This window comes from Colius striatus, chromosome Z, assembly GCF_028858725.1.
Source record: "Colius striatus isolate bColStr4 chromosome Z, bColStr4.1.hap1, whole genome shotgun sequence".
Classification (NCBI taxonomy): domain Eukaryota; kingdom Metazoa; phylum Chordata; class Aves; order Coliiformes; family Coliidae; genus Colius; species Colius striatus.
The window spans coordinates 2,899,303-2,919,503 of NC_084790.1; the positions used below are offsets into that span (position 1 = coordinate 2,899,303).

Consider the following 20,201-nt stretch of genomic DNA (forward strand, 5'->3'; position numbering starts at 1 on the left):
GTGCTCAGAACGCCCCGCTGGCCGCGTTCCCATCCCGTCCGGGCATCGCTGAGCGCTCCGAGCCCGTCGGTACCGGAGGCGGCGGCGCCGTCTGGGGGCGGGGCCTCGCGAGGGGGCGGGGCCAAAGGGGCAACGCTATATGGGTGGAGCCTCGGGGGGCGGGAACTAGGGGCGGAGTCTCGCGGGGGCGGGGCCCTATCAGGGCGGAGTCTCTCGGGGGCGGTGCCCTATCAGGGCGGAGTGTCGCGGGGGCGGTGCCCTATCAGGGCGGAGTGTCGCGGGGGCGGTGCCCTATCAGGGCGGAGTGTCGCGGGGGCGGTGCCCTATCAGGGCGGAGTCTCTCGGGGGCGGTGCCCTATCAGGGCGGAGTGTCGCGGGGGCGGGGCCGTTTGGGGGCGGGGCCCGGAGGGGGCGGGGCCTCCCGGGGCGCAGGCGCGGGTGCGGGTGCGGCGGGGCGCGCGGCCTCCCCCCGGCGTGATGGCCGAGGAGTGAGTGCGGGGCGGGGGGGACCCCCGGGGGGCAGCGGGGCTCCACGGGACCGGCCGAGGCTTGGGGAGTCTGCGGTGGGACGGTGGGGCCGGGAGCCCCTGTCGCGCTCCAGCGGTGCCGGTCGGCCTTGGCCCGCTGCGGTGCGTGCCGGAGCTGCGGGAGGGGGGAGGCGGGGGACGGGGCGCCGGGGGGGGTTGTTTTGGAGGTCCCGGGGCCGTCGCGGTCTGAACTCGGGCTCGCAGCGCAGATCGGGGAGCAGCGCTCGGCGCCGGGCCAGGCCTGTATCGCACCCGGTTCTCAGCCCGGCCGGGAGCCCGGGAGTCGCGGCTTGTCCCCGGGGCAGGGCTCGGGCCCGGGCCGCAGTCCGTCCCGCTGCCCGGGGTAGGCGGGGGAAGGCTGTGCCCGCGGAGGGGCCGCCGTGGCCCGGGGCAGGGGAAGCGGCCGGTTCCCGGTCAGCATCCTCCCTTCCCTGCCGCGTCTCCGACGTCCCCCCCGGGCCTTGGGGTGCCCCGATGGTTCATAAGCAGGACCAGCAGGGACTAACGCGCTTGTTTTTTCCTAGTTAAAGCCTCTGATGCGTTTAAAATCCACAGGGCTTTTGGTTTGTTTTGTTTTGGGTTGTTGTGTTCCTAGCAGCAGTTGTTTACAGGGTTAGACTGGCCGTTATCTGATACTTGCCATTTCTGTACTTTCGTAGAAAAATGGAAATGGCCACTCCCCCGACATCCAAGTGCATTATATACTGGAAAAGAAAAGTCAAGTCCGAATATATGCGTCTCCGGCAGCTGAAGAGGTTTCAGGCCAACATGGGAGCGAAGGTAAGGACATGGCAACAATGCCTTCAGCTGAAAGGGAATCTCCTAAATGCTCTGCTTGCCCTTACAGTACTTGAGCAGCTCTCAGGCGGGTGCTTCACCCTGTGAGTGGGTGACCTGTGCTTTAGTCATGAGGTGGAAGAGACCCCACTTCTCCTGGAGCCGCATGTGGAAGCCCGTTGGCCGTGTGCTTTCGTAACTGCAGCAAAAGGATTCGTTTCCACTTGTTCCTCAAAGGCTCTCCTAGCTCGAGTCCTCCCAGTGCCTGTGGGTTTCAGAGGGGTTACTCTGGTGCTCCTCTTCCTCAGCAGGCAGGATTTGAGAGGAGGTTGTCTGGAATCAGGAGTTAACCAGAAGCAGGTGGCTGTCAGGTAGATGTTCAGCACAGTTTTGTGCCAGTGCTGAGTTTGATGAGGATTCCTTCGCTAGTTCACAGTGCTCTGCCTTGTTCTGGTACTTGAGAGAAGATCGCAGGAAGGATTTCAGTGTCCTCAACTTGAGTTGTTGAAGTTTGAGTGCTGCTTTCTCTCCTCTCAGGCTCTGTTTGTGGCAAACTTTGTGAAGGTTCATGAAAAGACTCAGATTCTGAATGAAGACTGGAAGAAGCTCCGAGTGCAGCCAGTGCAGATGATGAAGCCAGTCAGCGGGCATCCCTTCCTCAAACAGGTGTGGGGAGGAAAAGGGGCACAGCAGCAGACAGTCTGGACTAGATCTGTGACTTTACAGGGGCACAGGGTTGATTCTGGTGTGTGCTGTTCTGTGTCAGTGTCAGGCTGTGCTTCACACTCTTCTGAGACGCAGAAATAGGACCAAAAAAACCCACCCAAACCCAAAGGCTTTTCCTGTGAAAGAGTTCTAAAGAGTGAACGTGGTGCTTCACTTTCTGGCTGATTTCTCTCTGGCTGTGACCACCTCCTGAGATGGTTTCCTCACTGCCCTTCTCTGTGCTCCTATTCCAGTGTACTGTTGAGAGCATCTTCCCGGGATTTCCAAGCCAAACACTGTACATGAGGACCCTGAACACGGTGGCACTGGTGCCTATTATGTACTCCTGGTCCCCTCTTCAGCAGAATTTCATGGTATGTAGGGAGGCTCTGGGGTGCAAGGTCTTGGTGCAGTGAGTTTTTAAGTATTAGGTGGTTGTGGAGTGATTATGCCTTCTTCAGCCCACTTGCCAGCCTTGTACCCACGCTGCCTTACCCAGCAAGTCTCTCCTTTACACCTTGATAAGAGTCACCATTATTCCACAGGATTCAAGGAGGAAATGTGGTGTTTGGTTTTGTTGTTTTTTTTCTTTCTTTAGATTTTTCTTCCCTTTTAAATGAAGAATTTTATTTCTTAGGCAGGTCCTTTCCTTTGTGACTGGATCACTGCACTGGTTTCATTGTAAAGATGTTACCAAGGGCTAGTTCCTTTATCATAGCAGCGAGGGGAGTGATTTAAATGTAGATCTTGGCATGTTTAGGACTGTTTGTTAACCAAACAGGTGCTCTGTGGCTAGCCTGGCTCTTTGCCTGGTGCAGGGTGTGGAAGTGTTCCTGCAAGCCACAGGGCTCTCTCTCTCAAGCCTGCCATAGCAGACTGGGTATGATGCCAGTGACTGTAATGCAATGAGCCAGGCAGGAGTGCCATGGCAATGAAGGTCTAATATCTTTACTTCTGTGGTGAACATAAGAATGTTCCTCAGCTTTGGCTGAGTTCCTCCAGGGAGTGAGTTACCAGTTTGCCTTTCACTCTTCCAGTTCTGCTCCACCTCAGCCACCATCACTCGTCACGTTTTTTGGCTCTTTGTTATTCTTGGCAGTGCCCATGTTCCTGAGTTTCTGTGAGCCTTGGAGGCACTGCTCTTCCCTTTTGTCTTTAGAAAGCAAGTTGCACTTTCAGGGGTCAGAGTTCATGCTGCTGGCATGGGATAAGAACAAAATGTCAGCGGTGAGACATCTGAATCTGCAGCCAGGGAGGCTGACCCTTTGCTTTGCATGGTGTTGCCTGCGGGTCTGGCTGGACAGGAGCAGCCTCAGACACACAGCCTGGCTGGGGATCAGCCAGCACTGGTTCTCTGAATCCTATCTGATCCCTTTTCAGGTGGAGGATGAAACTGTTCTGTGCAATATCCCTTACATGGGAGATGAGGTGAAGGAAGAAGATGAAACTTTCATTGAAGAGCTTATTAATAACTATGATGGGAAGGTTCATGGAGAGGAAGGTAATGTGGGAACGGTCAGCACTGGCTGTTCTGTCTCTTGCAAGTAACATACCGAAGTAGTTTAAGAAGTCAAAAGGTGGCAGCAGTAGCCAACTTTTCTGTGTGAGCTCTTAGAGAAACAGGAACACGCACACTGCTCTAGTTTACAAGAGCACAGTCCTGCATTTTAATATCCCGCTCTGCTGGGGGCCTGGGGTGCTCTGGAGCTGATGTTCTGGCTCACGGGGCTCCCCAGGCATGCTCTGAAAAATGTGCTAGAGTAGGAGGAGCTCAGCAGCCTCGTTAGCCAAGACTTTAATTAGTCCTTTCAAAAACGAGAAGCAAATGTGTTTTCCTGCAGTGCTGCCTACCTCATCACAAAACCCTGCCTGGAGGGAGGAAAGCAGTGGAAAACTCTGATAACAGCCTGTCCTCAGATTGCTAAAAGTGATACTGCACCCTGCTGACTCTCTAGCATTAAAATCCCACTTATCCTTACAAAGCTGGGAAGCAGGTTCTGGTTTGTAACGATGTTGTGCAGCTGGCTTGTCATTTACCACCACGAGGAGCGTGGAAGGTGGTGGCACCCCCACAAACTGTCTGACATCACTTGTGTTGCAGAAATGATTCCAGGATCAGTCCTCATCAGTGATGCCGTGTTCCTGGAGCTAGTGAACGCCCTTAATCAGTACTCGGATGAGGAAGAGGAAGGACACAACGATTCTGAGGCTAAACAGGAGGATGGGAAGGAGGAGCTGCCAGTCACGAGGAAAAGAAAACGCATTGCAGCGGAAGGTGGGCTTGGCCGCAGAAACTGGGGTTGTGTTGGTCCTGTTTCCATCCTGGCTGCTGCTCTCCTGCCATCACCCTTGGTTATCAATGTGTCAGCAAGGGCAGCCCCCAGGGCAGCCCGCAGCCTGGCAAGTTGTGGTGCTGTAGTGGAAAGCAGAAGGGAAATCTTTGTCTCCTGTGGACAGGGTTAGAAGCCACCAGCTTAAAGTGTGAGGAGGAGTTTAAATGAGCCTGTGAAACTGTTTAATGGTAAGGATGGCAAAGGATGGGGTGTTGTCTGAGGAGGCTGTGGGATCTCTGCTCTTGGAGGCTTTAAAGTGCCAGACTGGCGAGTGCTCGTCAGTAAGTTTGTGGGTAAATCTGATTCTGCTGCAGCCAGGGAGTTGGACCTTTTCAGATCCCTTCCAGACCCGTTGTCCATGTATTACTGTTCCTCCTCCTCCCTGTCCCGTGCCACCTGGAGTTCTTGCTGCACAGATGAAGCTCTGGCTTGTAGGATTTTCCCGTGTCCTGCATGACCTTGGGAATGCTGACTGGTGGTTTCATCTTTGCCTTTGGCTTGTGGTGATACGGGTAGTGCAGATACCATAGGTGTGGAAAAGCATCGTCTGCAAAATCCTGTCCTGATAAAAAAGGGATAGAAACAGTCCTCAAGAAGTTGTTAGTGCTCCTGTCAGTACGTTATGCTACTCTGAGAGTGGCAGAAAGTGCTGCATCTGGAAATTCCTCAGCCTAGTTGCAGGACAAAAGCCTTATCCCTTGTGTATGAGATTACATTTCTGTCTCTTAAAATATAATCCTGAGCACGTAAAGGAACCTCTCTCTGTGGCAGGAGGAAAGACACGCTCACATCCAGCTTAACTGAGGAACTGCCTTTCTTCTTTTCCTCAGGTAACAAGAAGTGTTCAAAGAAGCGGTTCCCAAATGACATGATATTCACTGCTATTTCTTCTATGTTTCCTGAATACGGCTTCCCAGAGGATATGAAAGAGAGGTAGATCCACTTAAGTTGTCTGTTCCCTTTCTTAGGAACAACTGGAATCTGTATTTTGGAGAACATTGCTGTGCTCTGACGAGAAAGCAGAGCTCAGCTGGCTGCAGGCACCGTGACCAGAGTGGTGTTTAAGCATTAGAAACTTTAAATTTAGCCTCAAAGTATCTGGGACAGAGTCCTGCTGGCCCAGACAGTAATGTGTAAAATGCCCCAATTTCAAAGCTCTCTGTCTGAAAAGGACCTGAGGGTGTTAACTGACAGCTGGCTGAACAGGAGCCAGCAGCGTGCCCAGGGGGGCAAGAAGGCCAAGGGCATCCTGGCTGGGATCAGCACTGGGGTGGCAGCAGGAGCAGGGCAGGGATTGTCCCCTGTGCTGGGCCCTGGGGAAGCTGTGGAGGGCTGTGCTCAGTGTTGGGCCCCTCACTCACTGCCACAGGGACACTGAGGGGCTGCAGCGTGGCCAGAGCCGGGCACAGAGCTGGGGAAGGGGCTGGAGCACAAGGGGCTGGGGAGGGGCTGAGGGAATGAGGGTGTTGAGCCTGGAGAAGAGGAGCCTGAGGGCAGACAGCAGCACTCTCTGACACTCCCTGACAGGAGGCTGCAGGGAGCTGGGGGTTGGCCTCTGCTCCCCAGTAACAAGTGACAGGACAAGAGGAAACAGCCTGAAGTTGCCCCAGGGGAGGTTTAGATTGGAGCTGAGGCAGAACTGTTTCCCTTAGAGGGGTGTGAGCCCCTGTGCCAGGCTGCCCAGGGAGCTGGGGGAGTGCCCAGCCCTGGAGGGATCCCAAAGCCGTGGGGCTGAGGTGCTGAGGGCTGTGGGTCAGTGCTGGGCTGGGCAGGGTGAGGGCAGGGCTGGGACTCAGTGATATTAAACCAAAGCAATGGTTTGGTGATGTGTGGTGGGTGTGTTTGTCGGGACAGGTACCGGGAGCTCACAGAGGTGTCCGACCCCAACGTGCTGCCGCCTCAGTGCACCCCCAACATCGACGGGCCGTGCGCCAAGTCGGTGCAGCGGGAGCAGTCCCTGCACTCCTTCCACACCCTCTTCTGCCGGCGCTGCTTCAAATACGACTGTTTTCTGCATCGTAAGTGCAGTCTCAGCTGGAGAGACAGTTTTCCTTCCTCGTTGCTTTTCCCTTGGCGCTTCATCCCTCTGCTGCACACGCTTTGCTTAGTCTCTGTGCCGCAGTCTGGAGAGGGTGATGCCTCCCCAGAGTTTGCAGTGGAGCATTAGGAGCTGACAGGTGGTGGGCCCAGAAGCCTTTTGAAAAGATGGCTCTGCTCTTTTCCTCAAGTAGATGTTAAACTGACCTGTGTGGCCCTCCCCTCTCTCTCTCTCTCTCTTGCCACTGCTCAGCACGCAGCGTTCCAGCCTCCTGGCAGTTTGTGCCAGAAGCTACTAGACTTTTGCTTTGCAGAAGCTCGTCAGGGAAAGGCATGAATGTTTCGCTTCCAAAGTCTGGACATGCCCCTGTGTTTTATTGCCTCGCTGGAGCTTGCAGCTTCATCTTAGTCATGTTCCCGCGGTCTGTCCTGCCAAAGCCTTTTGGACACTGATTATCTGCTGGACCTGCTGTTTCCCAGGTCTAAGGGCTTCTTTGGAAAGTCACAGGACTCTTTCCAGTGAATTATCCATTAAAAGATAACGCTGTTAACATCACGTGGTCTTTTTGTTTCAGTCTTGAAAGCAGATCTTTTCCTTATGGGCTTTCTTTCCCAAGTGTGTCCCCCAGCTGCTGCTGAGTCCCCCTCATGGGCTGGAGCAGGGCTGGCCAGGAGGTCCTGCCACCTCGTTGCCTGCTGCAGGGAGAGCTGCTCGGGTGCTCTCGCCGACCGCAGCGGGCTCCCACTTCACCTTTGTTGAGCTCCTGCTGTCCCTGTGCCTTGCAGTGTGTGTGTGAGACTCTTGGAGGATGCTAATAGTAAAGATAACTATTACTTTTTCAGCTTTTCATGCTACTCCTAATGTGTACAAACGAAAGAACAGAGAGACCAAGATCGAGCCAGATCCTTGCGGAGCAGACTGTTTCCTCTGGCTGGTATGTTCCTGCCTTGCTGCTTTTGAAACCACAAGAGAAGTGGCCTGGCCAGCCCTGTTCTGTGTGTCTTCTCCACAACTTGTGATACTTTTCAGAGTTAGTTCTAATCCTCACTGGGTTCAGGGGAGCACGACTCCAAAACGTGGGGGTGGCTTTAGCAGTGTGAGGTTAATGGTTGGGCTTGATGATCTCTTCCAACCAAAACATCTCTATGAAGTGCAGACCTTACTGATGCAGGCTTTAGCAGATCTCCAGCACAGACTGGGTTTTGTTGTAGCTAGCAGCTGGGAAGCTGTGGTGACAAATGATTTCCCTGGATTTAGCACAGCGTTGGGAAAATAAAGGAATCTATGTGGGGAGGGCTCGAGCTGTTTGTGAGGTGATCTTTTGGAAGCACAGCCCCGCTGTGTTGCTGGGGATAAGAGCTGCAGATCAGGACAGCAGAGTGCTGGGTGTGCTTGGTGGTGTCAGGGCTGGTCAGCTGGCTGAGATATGTGACGTCCCAGGGAGCTGCAGGTCTGTGGCAGTGGGAAAACCTCATTGTCAGGGCAAGAGGTAAGGGAATGGATGGGAGGGTCAATGCCAGGGAGCTTCTTCCAACCAGGCAGCAATGTGGGATGAAGCAAAGCTGGAATGTGCAGTGTGGGCAGCTGGCAGGGCCCTGGCAGTTGCTGGAGTTGACCACACATGATGTGTCTTCCACCTTCCCTTGGTGGTAACAGGGCAGGGCATGTCCCAGGGCCTGTGGAAGAGCCTTCCTTTGTCCCCTGGTCACCTGCCACCATCCTTTTCTTCTGCTCTGGTTGCAGGAAGGAGCCAAGGAGTTCGCTGCGCTGCACAACCCCAGGTCCAAGTGCTCGGGTCGGCGCCGGCGCCGGCACCACGTGGTGGGTGCCTCCTGCTCCAACACCCCGGCATCTGCCATCACCGAGACAAGGGAGGGCGACAGCGACCGCGACACGGGCAATGAGTGGGCCTCGAGCTCCTCGGGTAGGGTGGCAGCCCACAGACACCCCCTTCCCCTATGAGCAGCAAGGCCAGCTGAGGCTCTCCCTGGGTTGTGTGGAATGTGGAGCCTGGCAAATGGTTGGTGTTTGAACATGAGGGACACCAGGCTCTGCCCTTGGTGCTGTGGGATCCCAACTGTCCTCTCCCAGGAAGGACGAGTGTTGTCAGGCAAAGCAAGAGCTTGGCTGGGACCTGCAAAGCAGAGTGCTCAGCTCCTTGGTGGCTGTGAGTGAGGAATGTACCCCTGGCAAGGCACTTACAGGCTGACACTCATCCCTGCTGTGGCAAGGAGTGGTGGCCAGGGAGATGCTGAGGTGAGGGGCTTCTCTGTGGGCCTGCCAGAGGCTGCCCAGGTGGGCTGCGGAGTCTCCTTCTCTGGAGATACTCAAAACCCAGCTGGATGAGTTCCTGTGTGCCCTACTCTAGGTGGTCCTGCTCTGGCAGGGGGGTTGCACTGGGTGAGCTTTCAAGATCCCTTCCAGCCCTTGAGATTCTGTGATTCTGTGAGTGCTTCCTTGGTGCCACTGATAAACACAAGCTGCTTCTATCACACCAGGGTAGATGGTGGTCATCTGGGGCAGAATCATCTCCTGGGCACAGAATCAGCTCCCAGGGAAATAATCAGCTCCTGGGGGGCAGAAGGCTCCTGTAACTCTGGGCCCCAACTTGGGTGGAACAGGACAGAGTGGCTTCCTCATCCTCAGGCCTACCTGGTGCTGCCGCCCTGGTCAGAGGGCTCTATCCTGGGCCAGCCCTGGGAGGGGAGGGTGACATGGTGTCTCTAGTGCTGCCTTGCTGGTCCCTTGCTGGGCTGCCTGCCTGGAGGCAGGAGGGTGCGACAGGGAACACGGTGCAGGGCTGGTGGGAGGTGCAGAGGGGCGAGGCAAGGCGTCAGGCACTGCTGGGGACCCGCTGCCCTCGGGACCTGGGCCGGTGGGGGCACGTCCTCCCACGCCATGCTTGGCTTAGTGCCTGTGCCTTTCCTGCCAGAGGCAAACTCCCGCTGCCAGACGCCCACCAAGCAGAAGCTGAGCCCGGCCTCCTCGCAGCTCTTCGCGGTGGAGACACCGCAGGAGCCGGTTGAGTGGACGGGAGCCGAGGAGTCGCTGTTCCGCGTCTTCCACGGCACCTACTTCAACAACTTCTGCTCCATTGCCAGGCTGCTGGGAACAAAGACGTGCAAGCAGGTGGGTGCCTGGACAGGGCCTGGCCCAGAGCAGCACAGAGGCCTTGGCTGCTGCTTGCCTCTTGGGGTTTTATTCCACTTCTCTGCCACAAATCAGCTCGAGGAACGTGTTGCATTAACACTGTGGAGTTCGGTGGGGTTGTTTTGCAGAAGGGGCCCTGTGCCTGCCTGGTGCTGTTGGCTTCCTCCAGAGTGCCATGGCTGAGGCAGGGTGAGCCCCTCAGGCTTCCCTGGCAAGAGAAGCAATGGCACCTGTGGTCAGTGAAACTGAAGGCAGAGCTTCCCCTTTCCTGGCCCCAGAGCTGGGATCCCCTTCTGTGTTTGCTTGTTTATAACTCCCTCTGTTTATGCTTTAGGTAAAAACAACTCCAGTGCACTGAACTTTGTTGCTTTTGCCTCTGTTCTTCCGTAGGTCTTTCAGTTTGCAGTGAAGGAATCGCTCATAACGAAGCTGCCAACAAACGAATTAATGAATCCATCCCAGAAGAAGAAAAGGAAGCACAGGCAAGTGTTGGACAAGCTTGTTTTGTTCTTAAAATGCAACCAGATCCGCTGCTTTCTGTGCCAACGCATTCCTGGTAATCCCCATCTGGCTCCCATCTGCTCACACAATCCCCTGTTGCACGGGGCTGCCGGTGCTGCTGGCTGGGTGATGGCCACTGGCTGGGTGCCACTGGCCACGGGCAGGGCTGGGTGGCCCTGGGCTCAGCCCTGGAGGAGAGAGCAGCCTGGCTGCTGCAGGAGGACCAGGACTGCTGTTTATAACAGCAGGCTCAGCTTCAGCTCTCTGATTTATAACCAGCTTTTTGCACGCTGATGCCAGCGTGTCTAGTGTTACACTGGCTCCAGCGTTCCTGGCTTATGAAGCTGAGTGGGAGTGTAGATGTAGATCTGCCTGAGGGCAAGAAGGCTCTTCAGAGGGCCCTGGCCAGGCTGGAGCCATGGGCTGAAGGCAATAGGATGAGGTTTAACAAGGCCAAGTGCGAGGTCCTGCCCTTGGGCCTCACCAAGCCCAGGCAACGTTCAGGCTGGGGCAGAGGCCCTGGAAAGCTGCCGGAGGGAAAGGTCCTGAGGGGGCTGAACAGCAGCCAGCAGCGTGCCCAGGGGGGCAAGAAGGCCAAGGGCATCCTTCCTGGGATCAGCAGTGGGGTGGCAGCAGGAGCAGGGCAGGGATTGTCCCCTGTGCTGGGCCCTGGGGAGGCTGCAGCTCCAGGGCTGTGCTCAGTGCTGGGCCCCTCACTCCCTGCCACAGGGACACTGAGGGGCTGCAGCGTGGCCAGAGCTGGGCACAGAGCTGGGGAAGGGGCTGGAGCACAGGGGCTGGGGAGGGGCTGAGGGAATGGGCATGTTGAGGCTGGAGAAGAGGAGGCTGAGGGGAGACAGCAGCACTCTCTGACACTCCCTGACAGGAGGCTGCAGTGAGCTGGGGGTTGGTCTCTTCTCCCAAGTAACAAGTGACAGGACAAGAGGAAACAGCCTCAAGTTTCCCAAGGAGAGGTTTAGATTGGAGCTGAGGCAGAACTGTTTCCCTGAGAGGGGTGTGAGCCCCTGTGCCAGGCTGCCCAGGGAGCTGGGGCAGTGCCCAGCCCTGGGGGGATCCCAAAGCCGTGGAGCTGAGGCGCTGAGGGTCATGGGTTAGTGGTGGGCTGGGCAGGGCTGGGACTCAGAGGTCTTCTCCAACTGAAATGATTCTATGATTTGCCTTAAATAGCTTCTGTAGCTGCAACATTCTCATCTTTCCCTGCATTATGGCTGGCTGGTGGTTATTAATGCATGAAGCTGCCAGGCAGCCTCCCTTGAATCACCCGTCTCACGCTGAGCAGCTGTGCCCGGCGCTTCCTGGCAGAGCCTGGCACATCCCCTCAGCTCCTCTCTGCTTTTCTTCCAGGCTGTGGGCTGCACACTGCAGGAAAATCCAGCTGAAGAAAGGTAATGTTTGGCATGGCTGTGTGACACGGGGTTTGTGTGTCCTCTGGGCTACAGGAGTGAGTTCCCTGGCTGTGGCTGAGGGCCAGCCCTGCTCTGCAGCCTGGTAGCCACAGTGGGGGAGTGGCTTGCCACCATGGCCACTGGGCCTGTGCTCTCTCTGAGGCTGTATGTGCAGTACAGCCTTGCAGCAGCAGGAGGCTGAGGTTTGGTGTTGGGGGGCTTCTGGGGGCAGAGCAGATGTGTGCTGTGTGTCTGGGAGGAGGGTGGCAAGTGAGGACCTGACGCTTCTCTCTGCTCACCAGTCGTGGGCTTGGTGCCTTCAAAGGTTTCTGCAATGTGCAGCTTCTAATCTGAGACATTTCTCCTCTTGTTCTAGACAATTCACCTACTCAGGTGTACAACTACCAGCCCTGCGACCACCCTGAGCATCCCTGTGACAGCTCCTGCCCTTGCATCATGACTCAGAATTTCTGTGAGAAGTTCTGCCAGTGCAACCCTGACTGTAAGGAGAAACCCAGGGCTGTTGGGCAGGAAAGCAGCCAGCTCTCCTGACACAATCCAGAGGGAGGGTGCAGAGCTGGAGCTTACTGGAGGCCTGCTCTATGCCTGCAGATGTCTGCAGCAGTTTGATTAGCAGGATGCTCAAGTCCTAAGGGAAACTGTTCCGTGCTGCCCCATGACTCTCAGCAGCTGAGATGGGTGGTTTTGTTAGAGAAGACTCGTCCACATGTCTGTATCCAGCATCAATGACCCACAGGTGATGTGCTGGTTCCCTGGGAGTAGGCTGCCTGGACAACAGAGTGGGAGCCTGGTCACTGCTCTGCCCTGGTTATTTTTCTTCTCTGGGCTTCCATTCCCAGCTCTGCAACGGAGATAACCACACACTTTCCCACATCACTGGGGCTTCTGAGGGTCAATTCTGAGAGTTACAACACAGCTTGGGGCTGGAAGGGACTACAGGGTGACAGGGAGCCAGCACAGGCTTCAGGATTCCCTGTACTGATCTCTTCTGTGTATGTTGTCTGAGTAGTTTAACATTAACACTACACTTAATTAATCCCAAGAGACAGATCAGCATCTCCAACCAAGCAGAGGAGAAGGACCTTGTGCATAGTCTGTCCTCTGGCAGGTGTGTGTGGTGCTCAAAGCTCCCATACACACAGAGGGTTTGAGTGATTCCCTTCCAGCTCCTGGGTGCCTGTGCTGCCTCACATTCACCATGTCTCATTATGCTCTTAGTTAGCACTGTCCTGGTGACTCTGGGGGAGCAAGAAGTTGGATGGGAGGGTTCCTGTCTCTGCTGCTCAGAGCAGAGTGGCTGTAGAGCTCTTCATCAGCACAAAAGCACCTGCTGTTAGCAGGGTGGTGGCCAGGCAGCGTGACACACAGGCTTAGTTCTGAGCCTGCCAGTGTGAGACCTGGCTCGGGAGGAGCTTTGTTGCGGGGCAGGGACCCTGCCTGGCCCTTCTGTTCCCTGCAAAACCTCATGGTGTGAACCCCACGGGCTGTGTTGCTGCAGGTCAGAACCGCTTCCCGGGCTGCCGCTGTAAAACCCAGTGCAACACCAAGCAGTGCCCCTGCTACCTGGCTGTGAGGGAGTGCGACCCCGACCTCTGCCTCACCTGCGGCGCTTCGGAGCACTGGGACTGCAAGGTGGTCTCCTGCAAGAACTGCAGCATCCAGAGAGGTCTCAAAAAGGTATTGTCCTCAGGGTGGGTCTGGGATGGCTGGTGGGGGCTGCCCCAGGGAGCTCCTGCTGCCTGGGGGAGGGGGTGTGAGTGCTGCTTCTGCTGCCCAAGGAGAAGCTGTTCTGCCCCAGGCTTCTGCAGCACTCGGTCTGCAGCGTGGATTCTGGGTGTGAAAATCAGCAGACAGGAGTTACATGAGGAGTGCTGGGAGCAAGAGACCAACTCTGATGTGGACCAGCTGATGGAATGGGGGTGTTGAGCCTGGAGAAGAGGAGGCTGAGGGGAGACAGGAACATTCTCTGCAACATCCTGACAGGAGGCTGCAATGAGCTGGGGGTCAAGCTCTGCTCCCCAGTAACAAGTGACAGAGGAAACAGCCTCGGGGTTGCCTCAGGGGAGGTTGAGATTGGAGCTGAGGCAGAACTGTTTCCCTGAGAGGGGTGTCAGCCCCTGTGCCAGGCTGCCCAGGGAGCTGGGGGAGTGCCCAGCCCTGGAGGGATCCCAAAGCCGTGGAGCTGAGGCCATAGGTTAGTGGTGGGCTGGGCAGGGACTAGGCTCCGGGAGCTTCAAGGGCTTTTCCAGCCATCATGATTCTATTCTGGGTGGTCCTGCTCTGGCAGGGGGTTTGGACTAGATGATTTTTTGAGCTCCCTTCCATCTCCTGAGATTCTAAGGGGAGGTAAAAGTGACTGCAGAGCAAGCTGTAGTCTTCAGTTCTCCTGGTCAGGGCAAGAGATTGAATGTGGAAAAGACAGAAATTCAGAGAAAGATGCAAATTAGTGGCTGTTGGGTAATACCCAATGGTGCTGGGACAGTAAATCTGTAGGGAGTTGTGTGTCACCCTAAACCAGAGGATACTGGGCAGACACTGGCTCCCCTTTGCTGCGGGGCCCCCTGACACTCTGCATGTGGCAGCATCACATGGCTGTTCCCAGGCACTGCCCTGACCCCTGGCATGTGCCAGGAGGTGCAGAGCTCTTTGTGGGTGCACAGGGTGGGATCTGTGTGCTGAGGGTGGTGGGTAACAGTTTCCTTTTCCCCTTGGCCTCCAGCACTTGTTGCTGGCACCGTCAGATGTTGCTGGCTGGGGGACTTTCATCAAGGAGTCTGTGCAGAAGAATGAGTTCATCTCCGAGTACTGTGGTGAGGTCAGTGCATCTGCCTGTTGTGGGGCTGTGTTTCCTGGGAGGCCTGTGGCAGGGACAGTGTTGCCTTCCCCAGCTCACCCATGGGGTCACTGTGATCAGGTGTGGAGACTGAATCTTGTGCTATTCTGGGACCCATCTCAGAACCTGAGTAGTGTGGCAGCGGGGCAGGGATTGTCCCCTGTGCTGGGCCCTGGGGAGGCTGCAGCTCCAGGGCTGTGCTCAGTGCTGGGCCCCTCACTCACTGCCACAGGGACACTGAGGGGCTGCAGCGTGGCCAGAGCTGGGGAAGGGGCTGGAGCACAAGGGTGCTGGGGAGGGGCTGAGGGAATGGGGATGTTGAGCCTGGAGAAGAGGAGCCTGAGGGCAGACAGGAGCACTCTCTGCAGCTCCCTGACAGGAGGCTGAGGGGAGGAGCAGTGACCATCTTTGCTCCCAAGTCACAAGAGACAGGAGGAGATGAAACAGCCTCAAGTTGCCCCAGAGGAAGTTTAGATTGGAGCTGAGGCAGAACAGATCCCAAAGACACAGAGCTGAGGCACTGAGTGCCAGGGGTTAGTGGTGGGCTGGGCAGGTGGGTGAGTGCTGCTCCTCACAGCGATCCTCACTGTGCCCTGGATGGGGGCTGAGTCTCTCAGGTCCTTCTCCTTCTGCAGCTGATTTCCCAGGACGAGGCTGACCGCCGAGGGAAGGTCTATGACAAGTACATGTCCAGCTTCCTCTTCAACCTCAACAACGGTAACTCACGTGGGGCTTTTGGGGGGGAGGAGGGGACTTGGGCTCCCTGGCAGGGGGCTGGTGGCTGGGTGTGCAGTCTCAGCTGCTCTGTTCCTTTGAGCAGCAGGACTTTGTGTTCAGCTTTCTCTTTTCTGTTTTGTTGCCCTCTCCTGTGAGCAGATTTTGTTGTTGACGCCACCCGCAAAGGAAACAAAATCCGCTTTGCCAATCACTCGGTGAACCCCAATTGCTACGCCAAAGGTGAGGTGTCTCTGCCCACTCAGGGTCTCCCAGGGGCTGGCTCTCAGGGGTCCTGCTCAGCTCCCAAGTCAGCCTGAGCCCCTGGCAGCAGCAGGACTTCAAAGTCCTGGGCAAAGTCTCTTCCTCTCTGCAGCAAATCACAGTTGCTGGCTGGTGAGGGCCTCGCTCTGCGGTGGCTCTGAGAGGACAGATCTGTCCTTGTGAGGAGTGATCGCTGCTGGAGAGCAGCTGAGAGCTCCCTGGCAGCTCCCTGTTCCTCTGAGGCAGCAGCTCGAGTAGCAGGGCCCTGGGAGTGGCAAGTGGCCAGGCTGAGACCTGAGCTGCACATCCCTGATGCCGTCTCTCTGGTTGCAGTTGTGATGGTGAATGGAGACCACCGGATAGGGATCTTTGCCAAGAGAGCCATCCAGGCAGGAGAGGAGCTCTTTTTTGATTACAGGTACCTTGGGCAGTGGCCAAACGGGGAATGGGATTGGGAGTTGACCCTCCTTTCTACACACACGTTTGTGGAGCCCCTCTGCTCTGCTCTGGTGAGGCCTCATCTGGAGCCCTGTGTCCAGTTCTGGGCTCCCCAGCTCAAGAGGGACAGGGAACTGCTGGAGAGAGGCCAGTGCAGGGCCACCAAGATGATGGGGGGGATCTTTCTTCTGGCAAAAGGCTGCAGGCCCTGAGGCTGCTCAGCCTGCAGAAGGCTGAGGGGGGATCTCATTAACACCTACAGGTATTTAAAAGCTGAGTGTCAAGAGGATGGGTGGCACCTTTTTTTCTGTTGTCTTAGGCAACAGGATGAGGGATAGTGGACAAAAGCTGGAACACCAAAAGTTCCACATGAACAGAAGGAGAAAGTTCTTTGGTGCTGAGGTGAGGGAGCCCTGGCCCAGGCTGCCCAGGGAGGGTGTGGAGGCTCCTTCTCAGGAGGTTTCCAAACCCCTCTGGACACGTTCCTGTGCCCCCTGATTGAGGAGGAACCTGCTTTAGCAGGGGGTTGAGCTGGAGGAGCTGGATGAGGTCCCTTCCAACCCCAACCATCCTGTGATTCTATGACTTTTATCCTGTAGGTACAGCCAGGCAGATGCCCTGAAGTACGTTGGCATAGAGAGGGAGACGGATATCATCTAGGCTCCGTGTGGGGTGCTCCCTGGCACACCTTGCTGCTGCACCTTGTTAGCAATGCCATGTTTGCTTCATGCTGACATGACTGCTGCTGTTCCCGTTGCTGTGCGTGTCACAAGTGCTACTTCCCATCCAGACACCCCGAGAGAGAGAGAGAGACTTGGGGCAGGAGCATCAGCTCTGACAGCCGTAGGCTGGACCTGGCTCTGGAGCCTCGTTCTGTGAGCGAGCTCAGGAGCTGGAGGGAGCCCGTGGACCAAGGCAGCTGGGGCAGGAGCTGTGGTGCAGGAGGAGGGACAGCCACGAATTCTGGCTCTTTCCATTTTCTGCTGACTGGTGGAAGAAGAGGAGTGAGGGAGGTACTGCTTGCACTGAGACCTGGGGCTCAGATGAGCTGGTGCTCCCCTCCATCCCTGTCCCCTGGGATGGGCTCTGCTCTTGGGTTCTACCTCTTGCTGCCTGTTTTGTCCTTTTGAGGAGGACAGGGTTGGAAGCCATTGAGATGTGGCTGCAGCAGTCCCTGGGCTGCAGGCTGCTGTTGCTAGGTCTCTGTTTCCCTCTCCCCCAGCTGGCCCAGGGACAGGGGCTGCCTGGCCCTGGATGGTGCCTGGGGCTGGGGAGAGCAGCACTATGCAAAAAAAAAGGCACTTTGGGGTAGGAACTCCACTTGAGATGGACAGAGACAGTGTGAGGTGGGTGCTGCTGCAAGGACAAGAGGAGTCCAGAGGCAGCAGGAACCTGTGAGCCTGAGGAAGCTCTTCCAGCCTGTAGGCTTGTGGTTGTCTTGTGGCCCTCCTGGGACTGGTGTGAGGATGCTTCTGATGGGCTGGGGCTGCACCCGGAGCAGGGGACAGGTCTCCTCCTCTGGCTCTCATCCTGACCATGCAGAGCTGGTTCCTCCCCCCTCCTCTGTCAGGACAATCCTTTTTGGAGTAGCACAGGCTCTGTGTGAAGTGTCTGGGACTCAGGAGCCAGCAGAAGGCAAGCCTTTTGTTGCACAGCACTTGTTGAATGTTGCTGTGCTGAGGTTTGAACGGGTCACAGCGGACCCACTGCCTGCAGTGGCCTGGAGGAGGCTCCTCAGAAACCTGCCATGGGATTTTGGACACTGTGGTCCTGGGGATAAAGGGGAAACATTCCCTGGCGGGATGAGGTTTGGCCTTAGCACCCCATGCAAAAAGAAAACGTAAAAAGCACTTTAAACCTTCTCAGCCCTCAGCTGAGTCCCATGTATTGGTCTGGGGATAGAGGGACCACAAATGTCTCAGATGGTGGTTTTCCCTCAGCAGAACCTTTGCAGGGAGGTTACTCTGGGCCTGGGCTGGGCCAGTCTGGATGGGGGGGCCCTCCCTCGAGCAGGACCTTGTGGGGGTGATGGGGAGGGCAGGGCTGTCTCCAAGGAGCTGTGTGCTCCCAGCCTGGTGCTGGGTGCGCCAGGGGCTACCCCACAGGCATACAGAGCCCATCCGAGCCCTGATGTGGCACTGAGGGGGCCAGAGCAGGCAGAGGGTGAGCAGCATTTGCTCCATGGCACTGCCCAGAGGTCAGCAGTGCCAAGGCCTTTGCCCTGCTCTTTTGGGGATCCACAGGGCTCCCAAGGTTCAGCACATGGCCCAGCGCAGGTGGAGAAGTGCTGGGTCTGCCCTGGGAGCTGAGCTCTCCCTGGCACAGCCTGGGCCATGCCTTCCCTCAAGGCAGGTGAGACTGTCCCTCTGTCCCATCCTGCTGTCCCTGATGCTCTCCTGGGACTTGGAGGGGTTTGGGTCTGTCTGGAGCAGCGCTTGTACCCCAGCCCCTGCCTGACCCCGCTGCCCCCGCCTCCGTCCTCACCCCAGCCTGCCCTCAGCTCAGTCCTCTGCCACTTTGGCCCTATCTGCACTATGCCAGGCTTGTGTCTGTGGTTTGTTGACAGTGAATAACAATGCACTTTAAAAATAATATGGCTTGTAGCCTTTGTCATAATAAAGTGGTAGCAAACATCCTCCTGTGGCTCACTGGCCTCTCTTACCCCCAGGAGCTGCTGGCAGCAGCTCCTGAATGAGCTGCCTGAGTTCTCTACAGCTCAGGGCTGGGAGGTGGGAGAGGGGGGTGTGTGTGTCGGGGGAGAGAAGGATGTGATGGTGTGTGTGCCACAGGGGGCTGAGCTGCATCCAGCCCTGGCTTCCCCCATCCCACCCCAGGAGGGGGAACTGCAGTTGTCCAGGGAGGTTCCTTCCCCAGGTGTGGGCTGAGCCAGGACCAGGGCACTGATCATGCACCTAGAATTAGCACTGATGAGGCCTCACTTCAAGTATTTTGTTCAGTTTTAGGCCCTTTACTGCAGCAAAGACACTGAGGGGCTGCAGCGTGGCCAGAGATGGGCACAGAGCTGGGGAAGGGGCTGGAGCACAAGGGAGGGGCTGAGGGAATGGGGGTGTTGAGCCTGGAGAAGAGGAGGCTGAGGGCAGTGACCATCTTTGCTCCCAAGTCACAAGAGACAGGAGGAGATGAAACAGCCTCAAGTTGCCCCAGAGGAGGTTTAGATTGGAGGTGAGGCAGAACTGTTTCCCTGAGAGGGGTGTCAGCCCCTGTGCCAGGCTGCCCAGGGAGCTGGGGCAGTGCCCAGCCCTGGAGGGATCCCAAAGCCGTGGGGCTGAGCTGCTGAGGGCTGTGGGTTAGTGCTGGGCTGGGCAGGGTGAGGGCAGGGCTGGGACTGCAGCAGCTTCAAGTGCTTTTCCAGCCAAAGTGATCCCATGATTCTAGCACACAGCTGCCCAGGCTGCCAAAGCAAAGGCTGGGGGGGAGTGTCAAACGCCGTCGTTCTGCCTTTATTTGAACACCTTCAACCATTTCACTCAGCAAAACACGTTTGTTAACACGCCCAGTGCATCCCAGGCCTTTGGGTAGATAAAGTGCCTCTCTCTAACATCACCTTACCACAACACAGCGAGTGCAGAGGGGCTTCCCCTGGGCTGGAGGTAAACTGGCAGGACCCACACTTCGTACAGAGAAGTAGCAAACTACATCCCGCGAGCGCCCGGCAGCAGCTTCCCTTCGGTGTGGTTTGGTTTTGGTTTTGTGTGTGTGTGTTGTGGTGTTGTTTTTTTTTATACAAACCCATAGAATCAAAAATAAAAACGACAAGAGTGTAGGAGAATATATATCCAGCAACTAAAAAAAAAACCAACAAACAACAAACCAACCCCGAAATCCCCAGACTACGGTAGAAAGGATCTGTACCTGATCATATGAAAGCAGCATCTCAGCAGGGTTGCAGCGGCGTCATGCGCGGCAGCGGCCGCCCGCACGGGCAGGGTATTGCTTGGCAGCCCCCGAGGCTCGGCACCCCCCGGGGTGGGTATTGCAAGTGGCTTCCTTGGTGGCTCTGGCTAAGCGAGCAAAGCAGCGGCTGATCTACGCACGGGCATCGCTACGGGGATGGCGGCGCCCCACGCGCTCCCCTGACCGAGGGAGGAAGGGGCTGCGGCCAACCCCCCTTTCCCTGCCTATCCCCTCTCCCACCCCGGGGCTCCTCGATGGAGCCAGGGCAGGATTTGGCAGGTTGTGGGGGGGGGAGGCAGCAGCCTGTCTCTGGCGTGGGGGGCTGCCGGTGCGCCCAGGGGCTGGGGCTCGGTGGGTCACGGCTGTGCTCCGGGGCCGGGTCGGCGGCAGCCGTGAGGAGGAGCTGGCGGGTGGTCTGTCGGTGGGTGGGTGGGTGGGTGCAGCCCGGTTCCCAGGCGGGTGTTGGCAGTTCAGATGTGCTCGGCCCTTTGGTCCCGCGTCGCTCGCTCGGCCCGGGGCAGCTCCCGGGGCTGTGTGGGTTATGAGCTCTTCCCACCCCACCCCCGTTGCCCAGCCCCA

The 20,201-nt window shown here is 56.9% G+C and overlaps 1 protein-coding gene across 2 annotated transcripts; it reads left to right on the forward strand.

The window, feature by feature from the left end:
- The first annotated feature begins 420 nt into the window (after nucleotides 1-420).
- Nucleotides 421-18,340, forward strand: EZH1 (enhancer of zeste 1 polycomb repressive complex 2 subunit). 2 transcript variants are annotated; one of them, XM_062017345.1, is made up of 20 exons: nucleotides 421-488; nucleotides 1,187-1,307; nucleotides 1,842-1,970; nucleotides 2,264-2,383; nucleotides 3,390-3,510; nucleotides 4,111-4,284; nucleotides 5,173-5,275; nucleotides 6,197-6,360; nucleotides 7,223-7,314; nucleotides 8,124-8,304; nucleotides 9,313-9,509; nucleotides 9,921-10,012; nucleotides 11,397-11,437; nucleotides 11,814-11,939; nucleotides 12,957-13,135; nucleotides 14,178-14,273; nucleotides 14,927-15,008; nucleotides 15,168-15,248; nucleotides 15,603-15,687; nucleotides 16,307-18,340. In XM_062017345.1, the coding sequence occupies exons 1-20, from the start codon at nucleotides 478-480 to the stop codon at nucleotides 16,365-16,367; spliced, it is 2,256 nt and encodes a 751-aa protein (XP_061873329.1). In that variant the 5' UTR covers nucleotides 421-477; the 3' UTR covers nucleotides 16,368-18,340. The 2 variants fall into 2 exon arrangements, with proteins under 2 accessions (XP_061873329.1, XP_061873330.1); XM_062017346.1 differs by lacking the exon at nucleotides 421-488 and adding an exon at nucleotides 542-629.
- Nucleotides 18,341-20,201: the final 1,861 nt, after the last annotated feature.

What these genes read in the sequence shown, in the direction of transcription:
- EZH1 (XM_062017345.1), top strand. An exon ending in CAGACTGTTTCCTCTGGCTG is followed by an intron (nt 7,315 to 8,123) that starts GTATGTTCCTGC and finishes CTCTGGTTGCAG; the next exon opens with GAAGGAGCCAAGGAGTTCGC. An exon ending in GTGGGCCTCGAGCTCCTCGG is followed by an intron (nt 8,305 to 9,312) that starts GTAGGGTGGCAG and finishes CTTTCCTGCCAG; the next exon opens with AGGCAAACTCCCGCTGCCAG.